Source organism: Papio anubis, chromosome 3 (assembly GCF_008728515.1).
Source record: "Papio anubis isolate 15944 chromosome 3, Panubis1.0, whole genome shotgun sequence".
NCBI classification, from domain to species: Eukaryota; Metazoa; Chordata; class Mammalia; order Primates; family Cercopithecidae; genus Papio; species Papio anubis.
The window spans coordinates 68,276,456-68,297,786 of NC_044978.1; the positions used below are offsets into that span (position 1 = coordinate 68,276,456).

At 37.0% G+C, this 21,331-nt stretch overlaps 1 protein-coding gene across 2 annotated transcripts in view; it reads left to right on the forward strand.

The window, feature by feature from the left end:
- Positions 1-10,926: 10,926 nt before the first annotated feature.
- TNIP3 (TNFAIP3 interacting protein 3) overlaps positions 10,927-21,331 on the forward strand; it is a 95,803-nt gene continuing 85,398 nt past the window's right edge. Inside the window, exon 1 of one of the 2 annotated variants that reach the window (XM_017959023.3) lies at positions 10,927-11,518. In XM_017959023.3, coding sequence (XP_017814512.1) covers positions 11,516-11,518 — 3 coding nt within the window. In that variant the 5' untranslated portion in view covers positions 10,927-11,515. The remainder of the gene's footprint in view (positions 11,519-21,331) is intronic. The other variant, XM_009207499.4, reaches the window with a different exon arrangement.

Genomic DNA, 21,331 nt, shown 5'->3' on the forward strand with positions numbered 1-21,331 from the left:
CACCCCAGTATCATGTGTAGCAGGGAGAGAAGGAGGTGATGCTGTTTCCATTGTTCTTAAGCAAAAGTTTCTTCCTATTCCAAAGAAAGTCCAAATCTTACGGGTAAGACATCAGTTAAGCCATGGTTCGTTTGACGGCTTGGACTGTGAATGTGGTTCTCCATAAGCCAGAAGTCATCGTGCTGTTCGCAGAGGCATGGAATGTGATGTGGAGACATTAGCCCCAAAAGCTAGAACCTGGGGATCCAAGGCCAAGGCCAAGAAAGCGTGTGAGCCCCAGAGAGGAAGCTCACCATTGGAGAGGCCAGAAATCAGAAGAAACAATGGGTGGGCAGCCACAAGTCAAGCAATAAGGTCAAGGCAAATTAGTCATCAGTGAGACAAGCAAGAACACAAGTTCTCCTCAAAAATGTGGATAACAATTTATAGCTGTATCTGCTTGACATAATTAAACTAACTGCAGATGGTACAATTCTTTGTAGTGTCATGTAGATTTTATAGTTACTCTAAGATATAGCCATTTTGATGGCCATTTATTTGATTTTATCTGCTCTCTATAATTATTTGGGGCAACAGTCTCATCTTCAAGTCATTTTACCTTTACCTTCAAGATTCTACATGCTCTTACCAGCAAATAGAGTGACAACAATTCCTGTAAGTTTGTATATTTGGGTCGAAATCTGAGCTGAGAAAGTGAAATGCCTTTTTGAGACTTTATTGCAGAAATCTCTGTGTCCCAACAACATGCTACTATCTTCAAGGTAATTTATACAGAACTAAGACAATACACTTCTTCCTCAGTTGTGATAAAAACATGATTATTAAAGATGTACATATATTCCTGAACAATATATTTTAGCTCTATCCTCTAAGTATAACTAAACCTGACTTCTTGATCCTAAATTCTCAGGTCAATAGTCAGAAGGTTCCTTTTGACCACAGAACTTCCAGAATTGTACAGCCTCACGGACAAACAAGCCATCTTCCTGTCTAAAGAAGAGTACTCACATGGTAATTCTAGAATCTGCTCTACTCAGAACCACCTTCCTCAGGGAGTTACATTTTACTTAACTTTCCACACTCTGACCTAATACAGTTTAGCACTTTTGTTCAACCACACTTTGTGTGTGATCTCAAGCCATCCTTTCACTGGTCAAAATTTCCAACAAATGGCAACTGGATGAATTCATAATCACTGAGGGAATTCTCCAGGTGAGAGATTGACTGTGATTTTTAACCCACAATATTTTTTCTACAATCTCCAATAACCACACAATTATTTTATTGAACCTTTCCAAATACTTTCAAATCAACTTTATTGGGAGTAACTGCCATATTGATGTTTACCTTGATTCCTCTTCTTTTGACTAGGCCAACCTAGTTTGACTGTCTACCTCTAACTATCACAGCAAAAAGTCAGGAAGTAGTTTCAGCTCAAGCCAAGACCTTTGATCTCCAATATGACTGTTCTATGATTGTGCAGATGTGGACCCAAAGAAAGGTCCTGGGAATGGGATACCCTCACAACCCTTTGATCTTTTCCACCCTTTGCTGCTCATAGGCAATGATGCTAAGTCTCACCTCACTACCCATCATGGGATTTTCCGAAGAATGAAGCAGGAAAAATTGTCTAGATGAAGTTTTCATTTACAGGACGACACAACCCTTATAGGAAGGACAGGAATGGGTAGGAAATTTTAGTCTCATCTCAAAGGGTCCTGGGATACAGTAGTTGTTCTGACTTCTGATGTTAATGGTTGATTCCACCATGTGATCACTGACCGTGATCTAGCATGTCCTCTTGTCTGACTACTCTGGCCTGTCTGCCCCTTGGTTCTGTGTTTTGAGTTTCTCTGGCAACGTAATATCCTGGTTCAATGTTTTGACTGGGTTTTCTGTACTCTTTGGCAAGTCAGATATCCTGGCCTCCCGCAGAGCACTCTGCTGCCCACAGTCTAGCAGTGCTGCCAACTGATGCTCAACTTGCACTGAGACATTTCCCATTACTTTAGTAACTACTTCAACAACAGTTGCTTTCCAATTTCTGCTTGTTTTGAAACTACTTGCTAACTTGAGGAGGTTATAAAAAGTTATCTTCTAATTCTAAACTCTGTTTGCACTAAGCCTCACCTCACTTTGTTTTCTCCCCATTTGAACTCTTAGTTCGGGTACATCCATTGGGGATGACTTTGGCAATTTATCCAAAAGGCGTATACAGAACTCTGCGTGAAGGTGTGAATCATTCACAGACTCTGCGGCTCTTTTATTTTCATTTATCAACCCCAAAAGATTTTGCTTAGGTGCAAGGTGGAGATCTTTTTCTGAAAGAGCTTTAGGAGTTTTTCCATAAGAAAAGCAATCAAAGTGAGAACAGAGCCCAGCTTTCCAAGGAGCACTGGCCACAGCTGTCTTTATGAGCAAAGGACCAGAGGATGTGCAGCTGCTGGATCTTCAGGCTACCCAAAAATAGTCAGGGACGGGTCCCCAGAGTCACTCCCTCAGAGAGGCAGCAAAGCATGCTTTGTCAGAGACGGGAATTGAGGAGCCTGGGCGGACAGCGTGCTAGCCAGAAGTTTGAGATGTGGTTTCAGAATGAGGAAAGAAGGGCTCCAGACTTGCTTGAGAGATGTCAGAGCAAAAGATAATAGGTGATCATTTGCATTATTTGTTTCTTTTTCGTGGAAGTGGGCCTGTGGGCTGTGAACTGGATATCCTTCAAAGTTTTCCAAAAGATAAAAGATGAGAATTAAATTGTAATGTTTAATAGTTGTACATATTTAAGTACCTGATAAGGCAGTCTATTAGTTTTTGCTGTGTAGCAAATCATTCTAAAACTTAGTAATGTAATATAACAACCAATTATTTAGCTCTGAATTCTCACAGAGGCTGGTGAGGTCAGGCAATCACGCTTTTGGGGCTTGGCTGGCTTTAACAAGGAGGAGAGTGTGTGGGGCATGGGAGGCACCTGTGAATATGTCTCTCCTCTTGATGGAAGACACTAAAAAGTCACATTGCTTCTTTTATTAAGGGGTAGAGTCTATTTCTCCAGGCCTTGAATCTGGAATGCCCTTGTAACTTGCTTTGGCCAATAAAATATGCAGGAAGCAGAGATGTACCATTTCTGAGCCTATGCCTCAAGAGATCTATTCCCATTCCATTTACTCTCTCTCTCGGTTTTTTTTTTTTTTTTTTTTTTGAACTCTGCTAGTTACCAATGAAATATTGATGAAATTTCATTGAAATCTGAATTGCAATTTTGGGAAGAATGCATGGTTTAAAAATGGCTATTTCAGGTAGAGAACCAAACTTACACAATATTAAGTTTTTTCAATAATTTAAGGAAAACTCGTTATCTATCTTGTGAAGCTGTAAATCTGTCATTACCTTTTACCCAACATCCATGAAGCACTAAATTTCTTAGGAAATGACAACTGTTTAGGTTAATATTATTATTATTATTTTTGAGACAGAGTCTTGCTCTGTTGCCCAGGCTGAAGTGCAGTGCCACAGTCTCAGGTCACTGCAACCTCTACCTCCCAAATTCAAGCAATTCTCCTGCCTCAGTCTCCTGAGTAGCTGGGATTACAGGCACCTGCCACCACGCCCAGCTAATTTTTGTATTTTTAGTAGAGACAGAGTTTCACCATATTGACCAGGCTGATCTTGAATTCCTGACCTCAGGTGATCCGCCTGCCTCGGCCTCCCAAAGTGCTGGAATTACAGGCATAAGCGGCCATGTCCAGCCCCATGTTTGTTTTGATTATCACAGACTTACTGCTCTGCTTCACTGGTATAACCCAGATTCCATATGGAGGTAGCTATTACGGTATGACTTATAATCAAGCAGGCTTTTGAACCATGTGCATAAAGTATTTTTAACATAAACTAGAGAAATTCATAGAACGCATTTCTTCAAGATCCTAAAGAACAACTTTGAGTTTTGTTAGAATACACTAGTGACACAGACAGCATGGAAGCCTCAGAGTTTGAGAAAAATCAACAGCCAAATATGAGATTCCAGACCTCAACTCTGGGGTGGCTCATGGTCTCAGGCACATACGAATCATATAGAATGGCCTCACTGCCCAAGAACAAGTGGTCTAGAGTAGACAGTGACTGAGATTCACATGGTTTCCTCTTCCATTTGGAAGGCAGTCACATAAATCAATTGGGAGAAGTGACAAAAGATGCTTGGAGAAAAAGAAATAGGCCAAGTCCAAGTGAAATACACTTATAGCCAAGGATGGCTGAAAAATCTTGATACTCCCACACTAGGAGGAAATAGGAAAAGATGTTTCCCGTGGCCCTTCAGGGGCAGGACAATGAAGGAGATCAAATTCGAGAAAATGTGGACTCTGAGAGTTGGAAAAAATGTAAGTTTGCCATAGCTTCTGAAGTCAGACCCAACAAACAAGAACCTGGGGGTAGAAATAAGCAATTTCTCCAATTCTGATCAGCAAACACCTCACCTACAACTTTATTCTCCGACTCCACAGCCTCCGATCAGACTGGATCTCAGTTTGGAGACACCATTCACTAATTTGTCTTCATCAGGATGAGATGAGTCACAAATGGGAGGGCCACTTACCCCTGGTATTCACAAACTCTGCCATGGATAGGCAATGAAAACACTATCTCCTTGATAACGTTCTGCTTCTTGATGTGGGTGCTGGTTACACAGGTGTATTTAGTTTTTGAATTTAGTTTTTGAAAACTCATCAAATGCAAATGTATATGTACTATTTCTATATATTATGCATCAATTTAAAATGTAAAAGAAAAAAAAAGAAAGATTACCTCCTAAATGCTTTCAACATTGAGGTTTGGACATAGCCCTGTATTTCTTTCGACTGAGTTGAAAAGGGACATCTAGTGGCAACTTGGCTTGTAACTTGAGATGATGTTTTCCAGAGAAACAAATACTCACTTTCACATTGCCCATGGTCCCAGCCCCAGAGCGCACTCTTCTTCCCAGTCCTAGGAATGAAAGAAGGAATCACCCAGACACTTCCCTGCTGAGTCTGGCAGAGGCTCCTGAGTGCAATGACACTGACCAGGAAAAACAAAGATTAGGATCCTGCTGGACTGTGACTAGAAGGACTCTGGAATGCAAAATGAATGCTGACTTTCTCATTGTGGACGGTGACATAGGTTTTGCTACAGTTTCGCCAGAAATGCTTCATAATCATTTATTGTGAGAATTACAGTCAAGAGAGAAAATTATTACATTCTTTGGAGGGTCCTTGCAGGTAAATGACCCAATCGATGGAAAGTCAGGTTCTATCAGTCCTCAAGGGGACTGGGCTTTGTTTTATGGTGACTGAGACATCATACTGCTTTGGTGGGGTCTGGATATATTCAAGAGAAGTAAAGCAGAAAAAATTGAAGTGAATGCAGAAATTGAATGGGCAGAGAGAAATTGGAAACAATGAAATCTTTTAAGTTTAGCTTTGGATCGAGTTTTCACCCCAACTGACTTTAGAAATTCTTGGTTTATTTGTATAAAAGTCATAATAATCACTGTACGAGATTGTGGGAAAAATACAGGCTTCTGAGACTCACAAACCAGGGTGTGTCGGGCCTTAGATTCTGCATTGCTAGCAATTTTCCTCGTATTACCGGTACTGCTGATCCAAAGACTCCACTTTAAGTAGAAAGTAGATAATGTTTGTAAAGCATCCGGTATACCATAGATGATCAGAAATAATTGCTAATCATTATTTTCAATCATCATTGTCATCAAAATCACATGTGTGAATTGCTTCCATTACAGTTAATTATATACCACAACAATGATAATGTTGTTAAGTCATACAATAATTGTAAAATACTTATTTCAGCAATAAACTGTCCATATATGCTTATTCCTTATATTACATAATTTTTTAATATTAAAAATTTTAAAAACAAGAGACTATGAAAGCCTGTTGAATTTGTAACACTTTTTATTCTCTCTCTTCATTGTAATAGATACAGAAGATTGTGTGAAGTCTTCTTAGCATTGCCCAATTAGACGTATTATTACCAATAAGAATACTTGTTGGCTTCATTCAGTAGCAAAATATTATGCCTTGTATAATATCAGTTATTATGTGTATAGAGAAGATAAATATTAGAAGAATATACACCAAATTTTCTGAAAATGACTGTCATCTTTGGAAATCACAGTCTATCATAGGAGTCTATTTCTCCCTTTTTTCCCTTTTCGTGTAGTGTGGTTCATGATTCTTATGTGTGGCTTTGTAATTTAAAATATTTTTTAAAATAATTATTATTTTGGGTCTTTGGCTATGCTTGACTTTCCAGAATCCTAGCATCTTTGTAAAACGGAGAAAATTTTCTTAAGAGTGAAGTACTTCCTCTTAATGTCAAATGTTTTTACAGTACAATGAAGTACTCAAGAAGACAGCTTTTCTAAAGATCTAATTACTCCTTTTTAGGAAATTAAGCATTCAGTTATATAATTTTTAAATTGTACTGGGAGTCCAACCTTTTAGGTCTTTGGTACTTTGGTTTAATATCTGAAATCATTCATGCTATTAATTCTATAAGTAGAATCAACTCAGAGTATACATACTGTAGAGCAACGTGAGGGTCATATTTGTGGGATATTTTTCACAATGATACAAAGGACCTTAAGAAGACTATTGATTTCATGCCATAAAACCAATCAAAATGGAAATGTGTTGTTTGCTATTTGGGGTGATATCAAATTAAACTCTTTGACAGGGAAGCGATTTTTAGGCACTATGTATACCAGTCTCATTTTTAGATAAAGGAATGGAAGCCTCCAGGGGTTAAATGAGTCTGATATTTAATAAGTATGTTAGAACAAATGCCCCTGGAGAATAACACATTAGTTTACATTAAACTTCTATAAACAGATTTCTCTCCTTGGTGTATAAAATTACTTTTGATACAAGCTTTAAAATTTTTTTGTGAGTTTCAAAGTGCTAGAGGTAAACTTTTACATTTGTTATATAATCTTTTGGATCTTTTGGGATAAAACAATGAGGGCTCCTCTCAAACTTTAGCTTAGGGAATGACTTTACCTTAAAATGTCCATAAACTTAATAATTTTAGTAACTGTTTTTAGAGTTCCAGAGTTCCTGTCTATTCCCAAGCGCATGAACCCCACAATGCCGTAGAGCTGGAGTGAAGATCTGAAGATCATTTAAAAACAGCTGACTGTAAATGAAGGTCATAGAAGGTGGAAACCACAGCTTAACATTAAAAGTTATTTTTCCATTTTAGGTTTTCAACTGAAAACAAGAAACTGCTATAAGCAAAATGTCCCTTCAAATGTCTCTGTATTGAAAACAGAAAAGGATACAGATATAGTGAGGGTAAAAGTCAAAGGGCCCGAGTGTCAAAGAGTTCTTTGGGGACTTCTCTGTCAACACCTGGAATTGCCTTTGAAAGGCCACCATATCTTTCGGGCCTGGCTTAAAATGGTAACTGGACTTTGGTCCCAAACAGCTGCATTTCTGATTTATCGACATCCATGGTTCATCTCCTTTTTGTTCATCCTCTTTAGTAAGGAGATTTATGCCCATCCTCTGTCCCAATAGTTTGCATGATATATCCTCTTTTTGGCAGCATTTTACAGAACAAAAGTTGACTACAGTTCTTAGGAAAAAGCAGAGCTGTGCTACTTTAATGATTTAAATAATGTGTTGTTTACCCATTTGCTATCCATATCAGAGTAAAGAAACAAGCATATATATAGTAATGGAAGAGAATGTAGCAAAGATGCATTGAACAACTCGTTTCTCTAAAATAAGAGTCATCAAATATTGTAATCAGCTAGCCATACTTCTAGTTGTGATAGGAGTTTGTATCTGTGAGAAAAAAAATACCATTATTTTTTATGAAGAGCAGGAAGCCCAAACTAACACTAAAGTTTGTTCCTAATAAACTGAACTAGGAGAGAGTAGAACACAAGCCCATAATATGACCCTTTCTAGTTTGATATCCAGTCCAGCTGAGGCTCCCAGCACAGCCACCCTCTGTCCTTTAAGTAATATAACAGGTGATATTCTGAAGTTGCCATGGGAATATACTCTCTAGTTTGCCTCTCTCATCAAAACAATAAAGACCAAAGTTTGGCTAGAGGCCATGGCCTCTGTCTTGAAAGACTCTGGAGGGTAATTAAATGTCCCTAATCCACAGAAAGCTCTCACCTAACAGACAAAATCTAGGTTGAACACTTCCTAAGGAAACTGTACTTAAATGGGACAAACATTGCCAGGTTGGCTTTACCACACTTGGTAGAAAAATTCTACGGTGGTGAACACTTTTAAAATAATTTCCTCAACTGTGAAAACTACATTTATTGTCTCCACTCAATCTCCATTTCTTACCCATGATTTGGAACTTGGATGTTGGGAGGCCAAGAGGGAAAGGAGCCTGAATCTGTGGCAGAGGGGGAGGGAGGAGGGTGCCTGGAATCTCACCAGAAAGAAACATGTGGAAGCACTTTGCCTGTCTTCCCGAGGACACCTGTGGACAGCCTACACACAAGGCACGCGGTGAGGTCCATGGGAGCTGACTCTTGAGTGACGCATTCAGCTCATCTTCAGAGACAAGTTGGGTTTACCCTTTCTCAAGCCTAAAGCTTGGAAATTTTCTTATCTTAGGCTCTTTAATACTCTCCCTGAAAAAAAGAAGAAACACTGAATATGACTGCTTTTTTCTCCCCCAAATTCTAAATGGCCTTGTCTTGCTTCGCCAGTCTCATTTTCTCCTTTCCGCCCTCGTTTTCTTCAGACACTTGTACCCTCAGACATGTGAAACTAATTTTAGATCAATCATTTTTGACAGTGGTCTTCAAGTTTTATTAATTTTTTTCCTAACTTATTTCCTCATTTTTCCCTGAAGGTAAATCACTGAACAAAATGCTGTGAACAGTAAAAATCGTTTAGTTGGCACGTGGCCAGTTTCTGCTCACAGCTGATGTCAGGTGGCTTAGATGTATACAAGAAGCAATACAGTGTTTTATGTGCAAATAATGCATTTATTTCATGGTGGCATTCAACAGAATCCAGTTTCCCCTCTACAGTTAGAACAGTGAGAAGCAGTGATAACAACATCTGTCATTCTGTTTTATGGACTATTCTCCTCTCCCAATAACAGTTCTATGAGGTAAATAAATATGGTGTCTTTCTACATTTTCATTTGACTAGCATTACCATCCTCACCATCCATCTCATAGTTTGGGGGTTTTTTGTTTGTTTGTTTGTTTGTTTGTTTTGAAATAGAGTCTCACTCTGTTGCCAGGCTGGAGTGCAGTGGTCCAATGTTGGCCCACTGCAACCTCCAGCTCCCTGGTTCAAGCAATTCTCCTGCCTCAGCCTCCTGAGTAGCTGGGATTACAGGCAGGTGCCACCATGCCCAACTAATTTTTGTATTTTTAGTAGAGACGGGGTTCTACCATGTTGGCCAGATGGTCTTGATTTCCTGACCTCGTGATCCACCCGCCTTGACCTCCCAAAATGCTGGGATTACAGGCTTGATTTTTTTTTTTTTTTGAGATGGAGTCTCACTCTGTCGCTCAGGCTGGACTGTGAGTGTAGTGGTGCAATCTCGGCTCAACACAACCTCCACCTCCCAGGTTCAAGCAATTCTCCTGCCTCAGCCTCCTGAGTAGCTGGGACTACAGGTGCATGCTGCCATGCCCGGCTAATTTTTTTGTATTTTAGTAGACGTGGGGTTTCACCATGTTGCCCAGGCTGATTCTGAACTCCTGAGCTCAGGCAACATGCCTGCGTTGCTCTCCCTCCACACTTTAATTGATGTGATCGTCAAATGAAAAGACATGTGGCTTGAAACAAGATGGTCTTTCAACACACTTTGGGAAAACTTCAGTTCCAATAATAGTAATCACATTGTGAATTTGCATAGCGTTCTATAATTTTAAAAGTACTTTCAGGAAAGGAAGACATTAGTTAGATCTGAATATTCCAGTCCGTAAAGATGGCTTAACTTTTAGCCCCCTTGTTGTTGGCTGATTAATTTCTCCTTGTTCTTTCGATATTGTGCTAAAATAGCATACTCTTGTGAAATAATAAGTAATTAATTTTCTCACATTGAAAAAAACTAACAGGGTAAACGTCATTTTGTGTTCATTTAAAAGACTTTTTAAAAGACATATTCCAAATGCTTTAGGGAACCTTGAAACAATGGAATTTTCATATCAAATGTATTTAATTTAATAACTCAGGTTAAGGATGGACTGTTTACTTCCTAAGCTCTGTTTTGATTTTCTTTTTCAGTTCACTGCATATGCAAACTACATCGTATAATAGACTATTTTTTAAATTTTTTGAAAATACAGAAACATAAAATACAGTACAGAAAAAGAAAATACAGTAAAGAAAAACGTAAGAAACAGTATGGCTTTACCAACCAGGACTGATTTTTACAGCATTTTGTAATAAAAAAGATAATGTTGAGGCTCCCTTTGTCTCACACTTCCCAAAGCATGTCTGTAGAAGTGGAAGTGCAGAAGGGGATTATCACTGTCCATCTGTTTTTCTGAAGTCACAATGCCTGTTGTGATGAGAGCTAAAGTAGAGCAAAGAGTCAAACTCTGAGAAAATGTCTCCTCCAGCATATTGCCAGTATGCTATTTGCCATTTTCTTAATCTTACCATGCCTATCTGAAAAATGAATACTTCAATATAAGCAAATGGTATAACTAACCAATAATAATCACTATTAGGCACTTCCTCAGCAAACATTTTATTCCCAAACTGGTACAAATGTCTTTATCACTTTGGAGAGGTTTACCACTACTAATGATTTTGCAGACTGTTTTCTGGGATAAGAAAAATACACATCATTCCTAATGGTATAGTGCCAGGGAAGCCACATAGAGACTGTAAGTATAATCTCCCCTGCAAGTAAGAAAACACTCAGCAAGTCCTATTTTTAAAAGGTAATGAGCTTATTTCTAAATTACTTTAAAGGGTAACTGTTTAAATGTTAACCTGGGTGCTAGCTCTCTCAGGGAAAGAAATAGGAAGATGAAACACAGGAACATTCCTAGAAATGAGTGTGTGACCTATGTGGTCCTTACAGTAAGTTATACTAATTCTAAATTTATGTTTATGTGTTGTGGCCCTAGTAAGCTGATATAACTTTTCCATTAAGTGGGCAGGTAGATTTCCTGTAGTACCCCCAATTGCCTGAAGAGGTTTATTGTTTTCTTGTGTTTCCATTACAACATAGAGACTAAGAGGGAATCCTCTGTGGTATTTTCACATAGGTTGTGAATCTTTTATCTGTAGGTTGTATTTGTATCTGAGAGGTGAATATTAATAGTCTCTTGGCAGCAGAATGACTTTCTTAAAAAAGGGGTTTCCCTGTGTATGGGTGGATTAACCTTTCAAAATACATGTTTCTACTTAAACCACTTAGTTACTGTTTGATTCAAAGAGTCATAAAGACAGGTCTCCGTATTAGACCTTGTAGTGCGCTTACCTAGACCTGAGAGGGACTTTCAGGATAGAACATGGTGAGTAACATAGTGTCCTGGGCCTTTACTTTCATTTCGCTTACTTACGAGAGTCGGCTGTAACTTAATTTCTTTTTAAAATGCATAAAGTTCTCATATTAGAAAGACATGTGTAATTGATCAGGATCTCAGTAATATTAACAATTAAGATATGGTTTTATGTGTTCCCGGTGAGAAAAGATATAGAACTTGTTGTAAATGTAATAATGTATGCTGTTTCCTTTAAATTTTTTACTTTAGAGCTTTTATCAGTTGGCCCCTTTGTGCACATTAGATAAAATAAGCTTTGGAAATGACACATTTAACTATGTGAATGTTACTCTATTTGCTTTATTACTTCTAAAAATCCTATAAATAATAACTAAATGTAAGTACTTACACGAATAATTATGCTTTCCCTCTTGGCATATTACAGGGTTGAACAATCTTGATTAAGCAATGAGCAGAGCCAGCATCCATTTAGTGTGTTCCTCGGCAGGGGACATTTTTCACCATGTTCTTCATGGTGCTATAGAATCATGTCGATGGGGAGCATAAAACATTCTAAAAGAATGTATTTCTCAATATAAAGTTACCGGGCTCTTTTATTTAAATAGTCAAATTTCCCAAAGGAGATTGGAAAATAAACTTCCCTAGGAATAATTTAAGTGTGAGCAGTTAAACTATCCTGCAAGGAAGGTTCATTTTAAAAGCGAGCAGTAGACAAAGGTAGACTAGATGCTTACAGGTGCAGTGCCGATATTTCTTGAATCTGATAACATTTGCTTTCTGGCTTAACCACAAACTCCCTGCTGTGAAATGCTGAGAACTTCGTTCTTCTTAGGAATCTTGATCAGTGGCCTGTGGCAGAGATTCCCAGAGTGTCCTTTCAAGTGGCACTGCATGCACAGACCTGTCCCCACAGTGGAAGGCCTGAATTGGGCCTTAACCTAATGAGCAAGAAGCAAATATTTGTGGAATGGATCAACGTTAACAAACTATGTTCAGATATGATCTTCTCAACTTTTTAAGTCTATTTTTTATATCAGAATTTTAATGAATTTTTAAAGTCTAGAAGGGAGAAAACATTATACCTTTTCATTTTCTCCTTTCCTTTTCACTCTGTCTCTCTTCCTTTGTGCCTCTGTTGCTTTCTCTGTGTCTTCCCTATGTGTACCTCTGCCTCTGTCTCTTTTCCTGTCACTCTCTGTCTCTGTCCCCCTTTGTCTGTTTGTTTCTCTCTTTTTTTTGTCTTGATCTCTCACTGTGCCTCTGTTTTTCTGTCTCTCTCTCTTTCTGTCTCCCCTTCAGCTTGGTCCTACTGTCTCTCCATGTATATATTTAATTATCATTGGCTTCCAGTACAATTCTCTCACTGAAATTTGTAGCCATTGTACAATTCCCCAATTTTAATGATATTAATGAGGCATGAATGAGGAAGAAATAAGACTTTTTAAATATGGGAAATAGACTGTTAAATACAATTCCTCCTGTTAAAGGAACCTAAAGCACATAGTCGTCAAAGAGACCTGCGGCACAGTGTAGAAGAGACAGGCAGAGTTCCTGTATATCTCATCAATCAAAGTCTCTGATTCATCAAAAGTCCTGGAGGCCTCCTTGTCCAGGTGGGGGGCAGAGGTGGAGAAGGTGTGAGGAGGGGATGGCAAAGGTGCTTACTAAGTTTTTGGCCGACTAAATACTTCCTGCTGGATAAAACCTTAGAGCTCACTTTAACTGTTAACTTTCAAAAATTGCTCTTTAACACTTTACTCTTTAGCTCTTTTTCTAAACACTGCTTTCTTAGTAAGATCAGATAATGATGAATTATCAGAGGAACACCTATTAGTTATAGTTGACTCCCATCTGTTTGTGGTTGTGACAGTTTGGATCTTTCAAATATTTGTTTCATAAAGGATAAAGATCTTAGAACAAACAAACAAACAAACAAACACCTCACTTTTCACATGTATGTCCACAAGTCTTAAAGAAAAAACCGAGAATAAAAAATGCCCTTCTAATGAAATTGCACAGAGCATGAATAAAAATCAATTATATTTGAAAACACGGCCAAGATTAAATATCTCCGTTGTTTTGAAACAAAGACACCATATGGGGGGAAATTATTCTAGTGGTTGCAAAGCACAATCCAAACAAATGAATCTCTTGATTAATCTAAGTATGTAAAAAACCTTGGATGACAGTCACAAGGGGCAGTTAGTACATAGTTAATAGATCATTGTGATAAGTAATAAAAATTAATCATTCTCTGCCTTTGCTAATCTGACATGTATGAATGCTGCAAGAAGAAAGGATATAGGATGTAATGTAGTATTAAGCAGTATAGTTAATAAAATACATTTGAAGGCAAATGATTCCTTTCTCAGTTTTCGATTACATCTTAAATTTCAAATATGGTGAAATGTTTCCTTTTGATGTGAATAAATATAGATATATAGATTACAGCCAGATGACTCTCAGACACAGTGTATAGCTGACACACTATATTCAGTATGCTGTTCAGTATGTTGTCACTTTTTTCAATATTAGAGAATACGTTGTCATTTTCCCCCAAACTCTTTACTTAGAAAGGTGTTCAAAAATCTTCTAGTAAGATAGTTCACATTTTCTAAATTATGAAAGGCAAAACAATTGTAGATATTAAAATAAAAGAAAAATTGTTCAGCTTAACTTTAAGCTATAAAAATCAAATTTTATTTATAATGAAAAGAAATACCTAAAATCATTTAATAGAAAAAAATGAGTAGAAAGATTATCAACTTTAAAGTGTTTAATGTAGACAAATTAGAACCTGCCTAAATATGGGTGAAAACAATAAGATGAATTTCTAATTAGAGAGTGTTCTGCCACTTGTTTAAAAGCAAGAAAAATATCAAAAAACATAACCATGAACATGAACATTAAGATATAATTAGTCTGAGAGGATCTTGAGCTTTACAGGTAAAAGCCGAAGTGTGGATTCTGTATCGGAAATCCAGTGCTCAGGAATCAAGTCTCTCAAGTCTCATCTCAACTTTTCTTTTTCTTTCTTTCTTCTTTTTTTTTTCTTTTTTCTTTTTTTTTTTTTTTTTGAGACAGAGCCTTGCTCTGCTGCCCAGGCTGAAGTGCAGTAGCACGATCTGTGCTCACTACAACCTCTGTCTCCTGGGTTCAAGCAGTTCTCCTGTCTCAGCCTCCCAAGTAGCTGGGATTGCAGGCACCCACCACCACACCCAGCTACTTTTTGTCCTTTTGGTAGAGATGGGGTTTTGCCACATTGGCCAGGTTATCTCAAACTCCTGACCTCAGGTGATCCTCCTTCCTTGGCCTCCCAAAGTGCTGGCATCTCAACTTTTCATTATCAGCAGAGAGTACTAATTAAAATCACAGAGCTGAGATCAGTCGTTATTATTCATTACTCTAATTGAACAGTCTTCCATTTATTTTCATTTGAGGAATTGAGACAGCATAGTTCTTTGTATTGATGCTTGTTAATCTGGGGATAATCACTGTCTAGCCTCGGGTGGTTAGATTTAGCACAACTGATTGATTTTAATAGTAATAATGTATGGTTTTTTGAAAGAATAGTTTCTGATATGGCTTCTATTGCTGAAAATTTGATGGAAATCAGAATTCATTATACTCTTTCCTTTTAGTTGCTAATGATCTGTTGACAGGAGTAGAAAAACTAGTATTACAATTATGCAGATACCTTCTGTGCTAATGGATAGGGAGGCTAAGAAAGTTGTTCAAGGACACAGCTCTGGCTTCTGCTCTTCATGCTCTGAATCTCATAAGGCAATGATGAAATGCATGTGTGATAATAAGGCATTTACCTTTTCTAGTTTCTGTGGAGCCTTGTAAGGTCTAAATAAATGTGGAGGAATCTAAATCTTGTTTGATATTTGAAACTCACTGGAAAGCACGTAGCAAAAGTGATTTTTTATAGGACATCAGTATTATTGTATGTTATTTTTTAAAACCATCTTTCAGCTACTTTACCATGGAAATAATGAGAGCGAATCCAGCATTAAAGTTTGAATTGTTTTTTTACAAGACCAGGTTTAAGTTTGGTCATTGCTTGCCAAGCTGCATTCAAAATTAATGTATAGTTATAAAACAAAATTTATTACTTCAGAACAAAATCCTGGTGTGCAAAGATTTCTGATAAATTGGCACAGGCTATCCTTTACTTCCCTTTCAAGCGGGTAAGCATCTGCCTGGAGGAACTGGTACAGTTAGCAGGAGGCTAAGGATAGGCCGAGGCTGGCACACCTGTAACGGATATGAAAGCGATCCATTCCTAGTTCCACCTGAAGCATATTCTCATAAAAACAAACACACCCTCAGCTCCACATTTTCATGATTTTCAGCAGAACAACCAACTTTAAAAAATAATAACATATATAATAACATTTATGTCCAATAAAAATCACTTTCTCTATAGGCTTTCCAGTAAGTTTTGAAGATTAAACAAAATTTAAATTCTCTCACATTTATTTGGAGCTTACTATTTGCCATGCAACACTAGAAAAGTCATCTTATAGGGCAACTGAGGTGGAAGTTGCTTGCAAATGCAGTATCTTGTTTAATCATTATGAACTTTTCTTTGAAGAAGGGAGGTATTATCCTTACTTTGCAGGTGAGTACATTGGGGCTCAGAGTGTTTAAATAATATGCCCAAAGACATACAGCTTGTTAAACGTGAGAGACAGATTGGAATCCACATCTTTTGACTCTAAACCCAATCATCCTTCCAAAACACGTTTGAAAAAGCGAATTTGTAATTTGGGGTGTTTTTGTGAAATATATAAGTAGAAATCCACAATACAGGAATATTCCCAAATAGAGCTGAATAAAGACTCAGAACAAAGATATGCTCATTTTTCTGCAGAATGAAGGAATTCTACGGAAAACTAGATCCTCTTCACAGGGCAAAAATTTCACTAATATTTCACTAAGCCTCTAAGATGCATCAAGAGCAAGATAGCAATATTGCAAAATCCTAGGATGACCAGTTTTCATAACACTCAAGTATTAGGAGCACTCTTAGCTACTATGATGTACAATCTGTTCTCATATCAGAGCCAGTGATAGACATTCAGCGACAAGCAAATGTAGTGATAGCCCTGGTGACAGACAGAATCTTAGTCTCCTGACTCCTGGTTCAGGAAGTTTTTTAGTTTCAGTCCTCAAATGTCAGTTTTGCATGTAGAAGAAATGCAGGTGTCCTGATGTGATTGAGCTGTAGAGAATCTGTGGTAGCAGAAAACTTTATCACTATAAAACAAAAAGACTTCTTAGAAGGAAATAGATGATGAAAGTCCCCTTATTTGACACCTTTCTCAGAAATATGAAATGGAAAAAAAATAGTTACAGCTCTTTTGAGTAGTTCTTTCTTTTGGTTTAGCCAAACGATGTGTAGCCAAAAATCTTTTTCTTGTTCTCAATTTCTCTTGGGCCATTACTGTAAATGACAGTAGTGTGTAATTTTCCTTTCCTCCGATTTCTTCCACACTGTAATCAAAGGTCCTTAAGTACCTATTAGGTATAGGAATCTTATTTGCTAGAGGAAATAAATGAATTAAAATGTGTAACATATCTTTTTTTTGAATAGCATTAGCATATTCTTAAAAACATTGATCATTTGCCTCATTTTGCATAGAAATTATCTGAAATCTTTTATTGCTGTTTTAGCTTTGTGCTTGTAAATTTAGGTTAGTTTTATAGTCACGTGACCTGCTTTACTGTTCCTGTTTCTAGGCTAAGTGAATTCCTTTTCCTTTTTTTAATATTTATGGAGATAAAATGATGGATAGGGAGCTTTAAGGATAAAGCTTCTTGAACATACAAACTGGTTATTTTATATATTAAGAGTGATTTAGACTGAATATTAAAGATATTATTAGAAAAACATAACCAAGATTTTATACTAAAAATGTTATAGTTCATTACATCTCTTTCTTACCAATAATAGCAAGGATCTCAAAAAGGTTATCCATTATCATCCACATATTGGCAACAAGTATCTCAAGCTTTGGAAATTACAAAAAGCCATGAGAATTGCTAATAGTAAACCATAACTTTTTAAAGAGCATTGGATTTTATTTGTTCACATTGATTTTTTTTAATAGAATTTTAATACCTTTGGGGAGGATATTTCTTCACTTACTCACCACAGCCCCTACCACCACTTGTCACCAATTTATGTCAGCTTCCTGACTCTGCAGGCATTTTCCCACTCTTGACTGAATCTATTGCTCTTTTTCATCCCCTACTCAGTCAAATCACAGCAGGAACAAATCCATTCGTTCCGTAAAACACACAGACTGGCACTCAAGGCATGCTGAATGCTCACAGCTAAGAACATTCACTTATTTCTGACTCTAAAAGTTAAGTGGTACATTTACCTAGGATCATCTTTGTTTATTCCCCCACGCTATTTATGACAATTTTACTTTTTTGCCATTACATATTTAAATAAAATGTATATAAGCCGATAATAGATGAGTACCAAAAGGTTAACAAAACATTGTTTCAATACAAGCTAGTTTTAGCATCTTGGAAACATCTAGTAAAGGTTAAGTTATCAAATTTGAATTGGATATTGGTGAGGGTGAATACAAAAAAAAGTAGTTAATTATCATAAAAACCTAAAAGCAGTATGTTTTCAGATTGTTTTGTGTCTTAAAATTTTTGCTCCTTTGTAAAGAAACCAAAACTAGAATTCACCGAGGATTTATTGTGGGCCAGAAGACACATGTGGACAACCATTAATAGATCTCTCCTTAGAAAACAGCGCTTAGCAATGATGTTCACCTATGTATTTTCAGTGACATTAAATTAATATGGTATTAGTGTATCATTCTTCATGAGTCCCAGCTTTAACCAATATTTTAATTAACTGACTGCCTACCTGTAGGTCTCTTATGTGATCAATAAGGAAGATTTCATGTATTCTTAAATGGTATAATGTCATTTCTAAAAAATTAATATAAGTGCTTTTATATCTGTAAGCATGTGAATGTACATATATATGGTTTTCAGTCTATTACTTTATAGATTCTTCATTACTTATTATATATGGATACAAGGATAGTAATTTTCATGATGGTTTAGTACCTGATGAGAACATTTCATCCTAAATGGATTGAACCCGGTTAACATTTAACGTTAATTTAGTAAAGATAGTAAAATGAAACAGTTTCCAGGTAGGTGTTATGAGTTGTAAATTGCATGACCCAGAAAGAAACACATTTTATATAAATAAATATGCCTTGTCAGCTTCTATCCTTTCTACCTTAAGTAAAGTTTTCATGCCTTTGATTGTATGTAAATTTAGACACCTCTCAATATGTAACATAGACTTGACCAACATAAATGTAAACAATAGTACAATAATTCATTGGTAATTTTTAATATAACATTCTCAAGGTCTGTAAAACCTATTTGAGCAAACTTTGACTATCACAGGTAGTACTAACATCTTGCCCTTGAATCTGACTTTAAAAATCCAAATATTTTAAAAGCTGTCACTAGAAATGTCAAAAAGCTCATAAAACTTTGTTTACTTCCAAAAGTAAGTTTATCTTCAAAGTTGGGTTATTTTGGGACTATGGATTGTGTAAACTTCTGCTTAAACAATCAATAGCTTATGATTTTCACTGATGTGCTGAAATGCATCCAAGAATAGAGAACATCTTTTGGCTAAGTTAAACAGAAAGCAACAGCTGCTTCTTTAGCAGTATAGGAATTTCTAAAAAAGGAGGAAAAGGACGAGTAGGGAGGAGAAAGCAGAAGTAATCAAATGATGGAAACAAAGACATGTGTTTGCTTTTAGCTTGAGAGGATGCTCAGTCAGTTGGGTACTCTTACTTCTATGGGTTTTTTCTTTGTTTGTTTGTTTGTTTGTTTGTTTTTGAGACGGAGTTTCAGTCTCGTTGCCCAGACTGGAGAGCAATGGCGTGATCTCAGCTCACTGCAACCTCTGCCTCCCAGGTTCAAGTGATTCTCCTGCCTCAGCCTCCCGAGTAGCTGGGATTACAAGTGCACACCACCACATCCAGCTAATTTTTGTAGTTTTAGTAGAGTTGGGGTTTCTCCATTTTGGTCAGGCTGGTTGAAATCCTGACCTCAGGTGATCCACCAGCCTCGGCCTCCCAAAGTTCTGGGATTACAGGCGTGAGCCACTACGCCTGGCCACTTCTATGGTTTTTAATTGTAAATCTTTTTGTTCTCTGAAATTATATGTGGCTGTAGCTAGGGAAAGTAGTGCACACCTGTAGTCCCAACTACTCAGGAGCCTGAGGGAGGAGAATTGCTTGATCTCAGGAGTTCAGAACTATGATGCACTATAATGGTGCCTGTGAACAACCACTGAACTCTAGCTTGGGCAATATAGTGAGACATTGTCTCAAAAGAAAGAGACAGAGAGAGAGAGAGGGAGAAGAAAAGGGACAGGGAGAAGGAGGAAGGAAGGGAGGGAGGGAAGAAGAAAGGAAGGAAGGAAAGCAGGAAGGAAGGAAGGAAGGAAGGAAAATAAACTATTGGAAATTAAAATTATGCCCGGGATATTGACTTTTCTGATTATCACTGGTTAATATTTTACTTCCTGGATAGAATAATAACAAATGTAAAATTCTAGCCTAGGAAAAGGTAATTTATGAAGGGGAAGTACAATGTTCAGTAAACTAATTAATGTCTTTGAGACAATTTCCATCTTGTCTGTTTCCAGTGCCTCCAAGATATTATTTGTCAATTTTAAACTGTACAATATTAAGTCTGGAGATTTCCTTTGGCACATGCTATTTTTGGGGTGTTTACCACCACAGTTCAAATAATACAATGCCATTGTCTAAGAAATATAGTTTTATGAGGTTGTATCTGTAATGTAAAAATTTTGTAGGTTTGTTTTAAAACATATTAGTATTAAAATAGATCAGTATCTAATTTTATTTTATTTCAAACTTAAAATTTCATCTGTATAATTTTCAATTATGGAACAACAATAGAAGATCGTGACTACAGGTCAGATGGTTTGGTGTCTAATCCTAGATCAGCCATTAATTAGCCAAGTCATTTGTTTTCTCTAGACTTCTGTTTCCTCTATTGTAAAATGATGGCATTATAATTCTTAGCGTGTTCTCCACAGTGTCAGATTCTATGATTCCCTGATACTCTAAGACTCCATGTGTAATTTCACATATGCTTGGAAATTAGCATTTTAAAGGTAATTTTTGAAATAGTGAAAGAATATAAGACAGTTTAAAAACCTTACTATAAATTTGTTTATTAATTAAATATTTAAGACTTCATGTTTCAGAAATGAGCACTTACTGCAGTCACTCTATCAGATGGCTATCACTTGGTTTCCTCTTCAACATATTTGCAGAATTGTGTAATATCTCCAGCGTGCCATATAAACAAGATGCGCAGTTGTGCAATTTTGCAAATTTAAAAGATAGCTGTACTAGTTGGTGGTCCAGTTCCTTCCACAGTCCGGAAAGGCATTTGCTTTCATCTAGTAACTAGCTACCATGGTGGTAACAGATGATTTTTAAACAGCTGTCACAAGCTGAAAACAACACAAAACAAAACAAAAAGCCACCCTCCCACACTATGTACAGCCAGCTTGCCAATAGCTGAAATGAATCTTTCCTGGAGCATTTTAACAAACCTTTTTTTCTTTTGTGGTGGTTGTTACAATTAAACAGAGAGGCATGAAACTCAGACAAACTGGCTTCATGTTTCCCATGTGCCTAACTCCTAAATGTTCTAACGGGGTCACAGCAATTGGTGGTTTCCAGATGCATTTAAAATGTGTTCATTGCCTGCAGG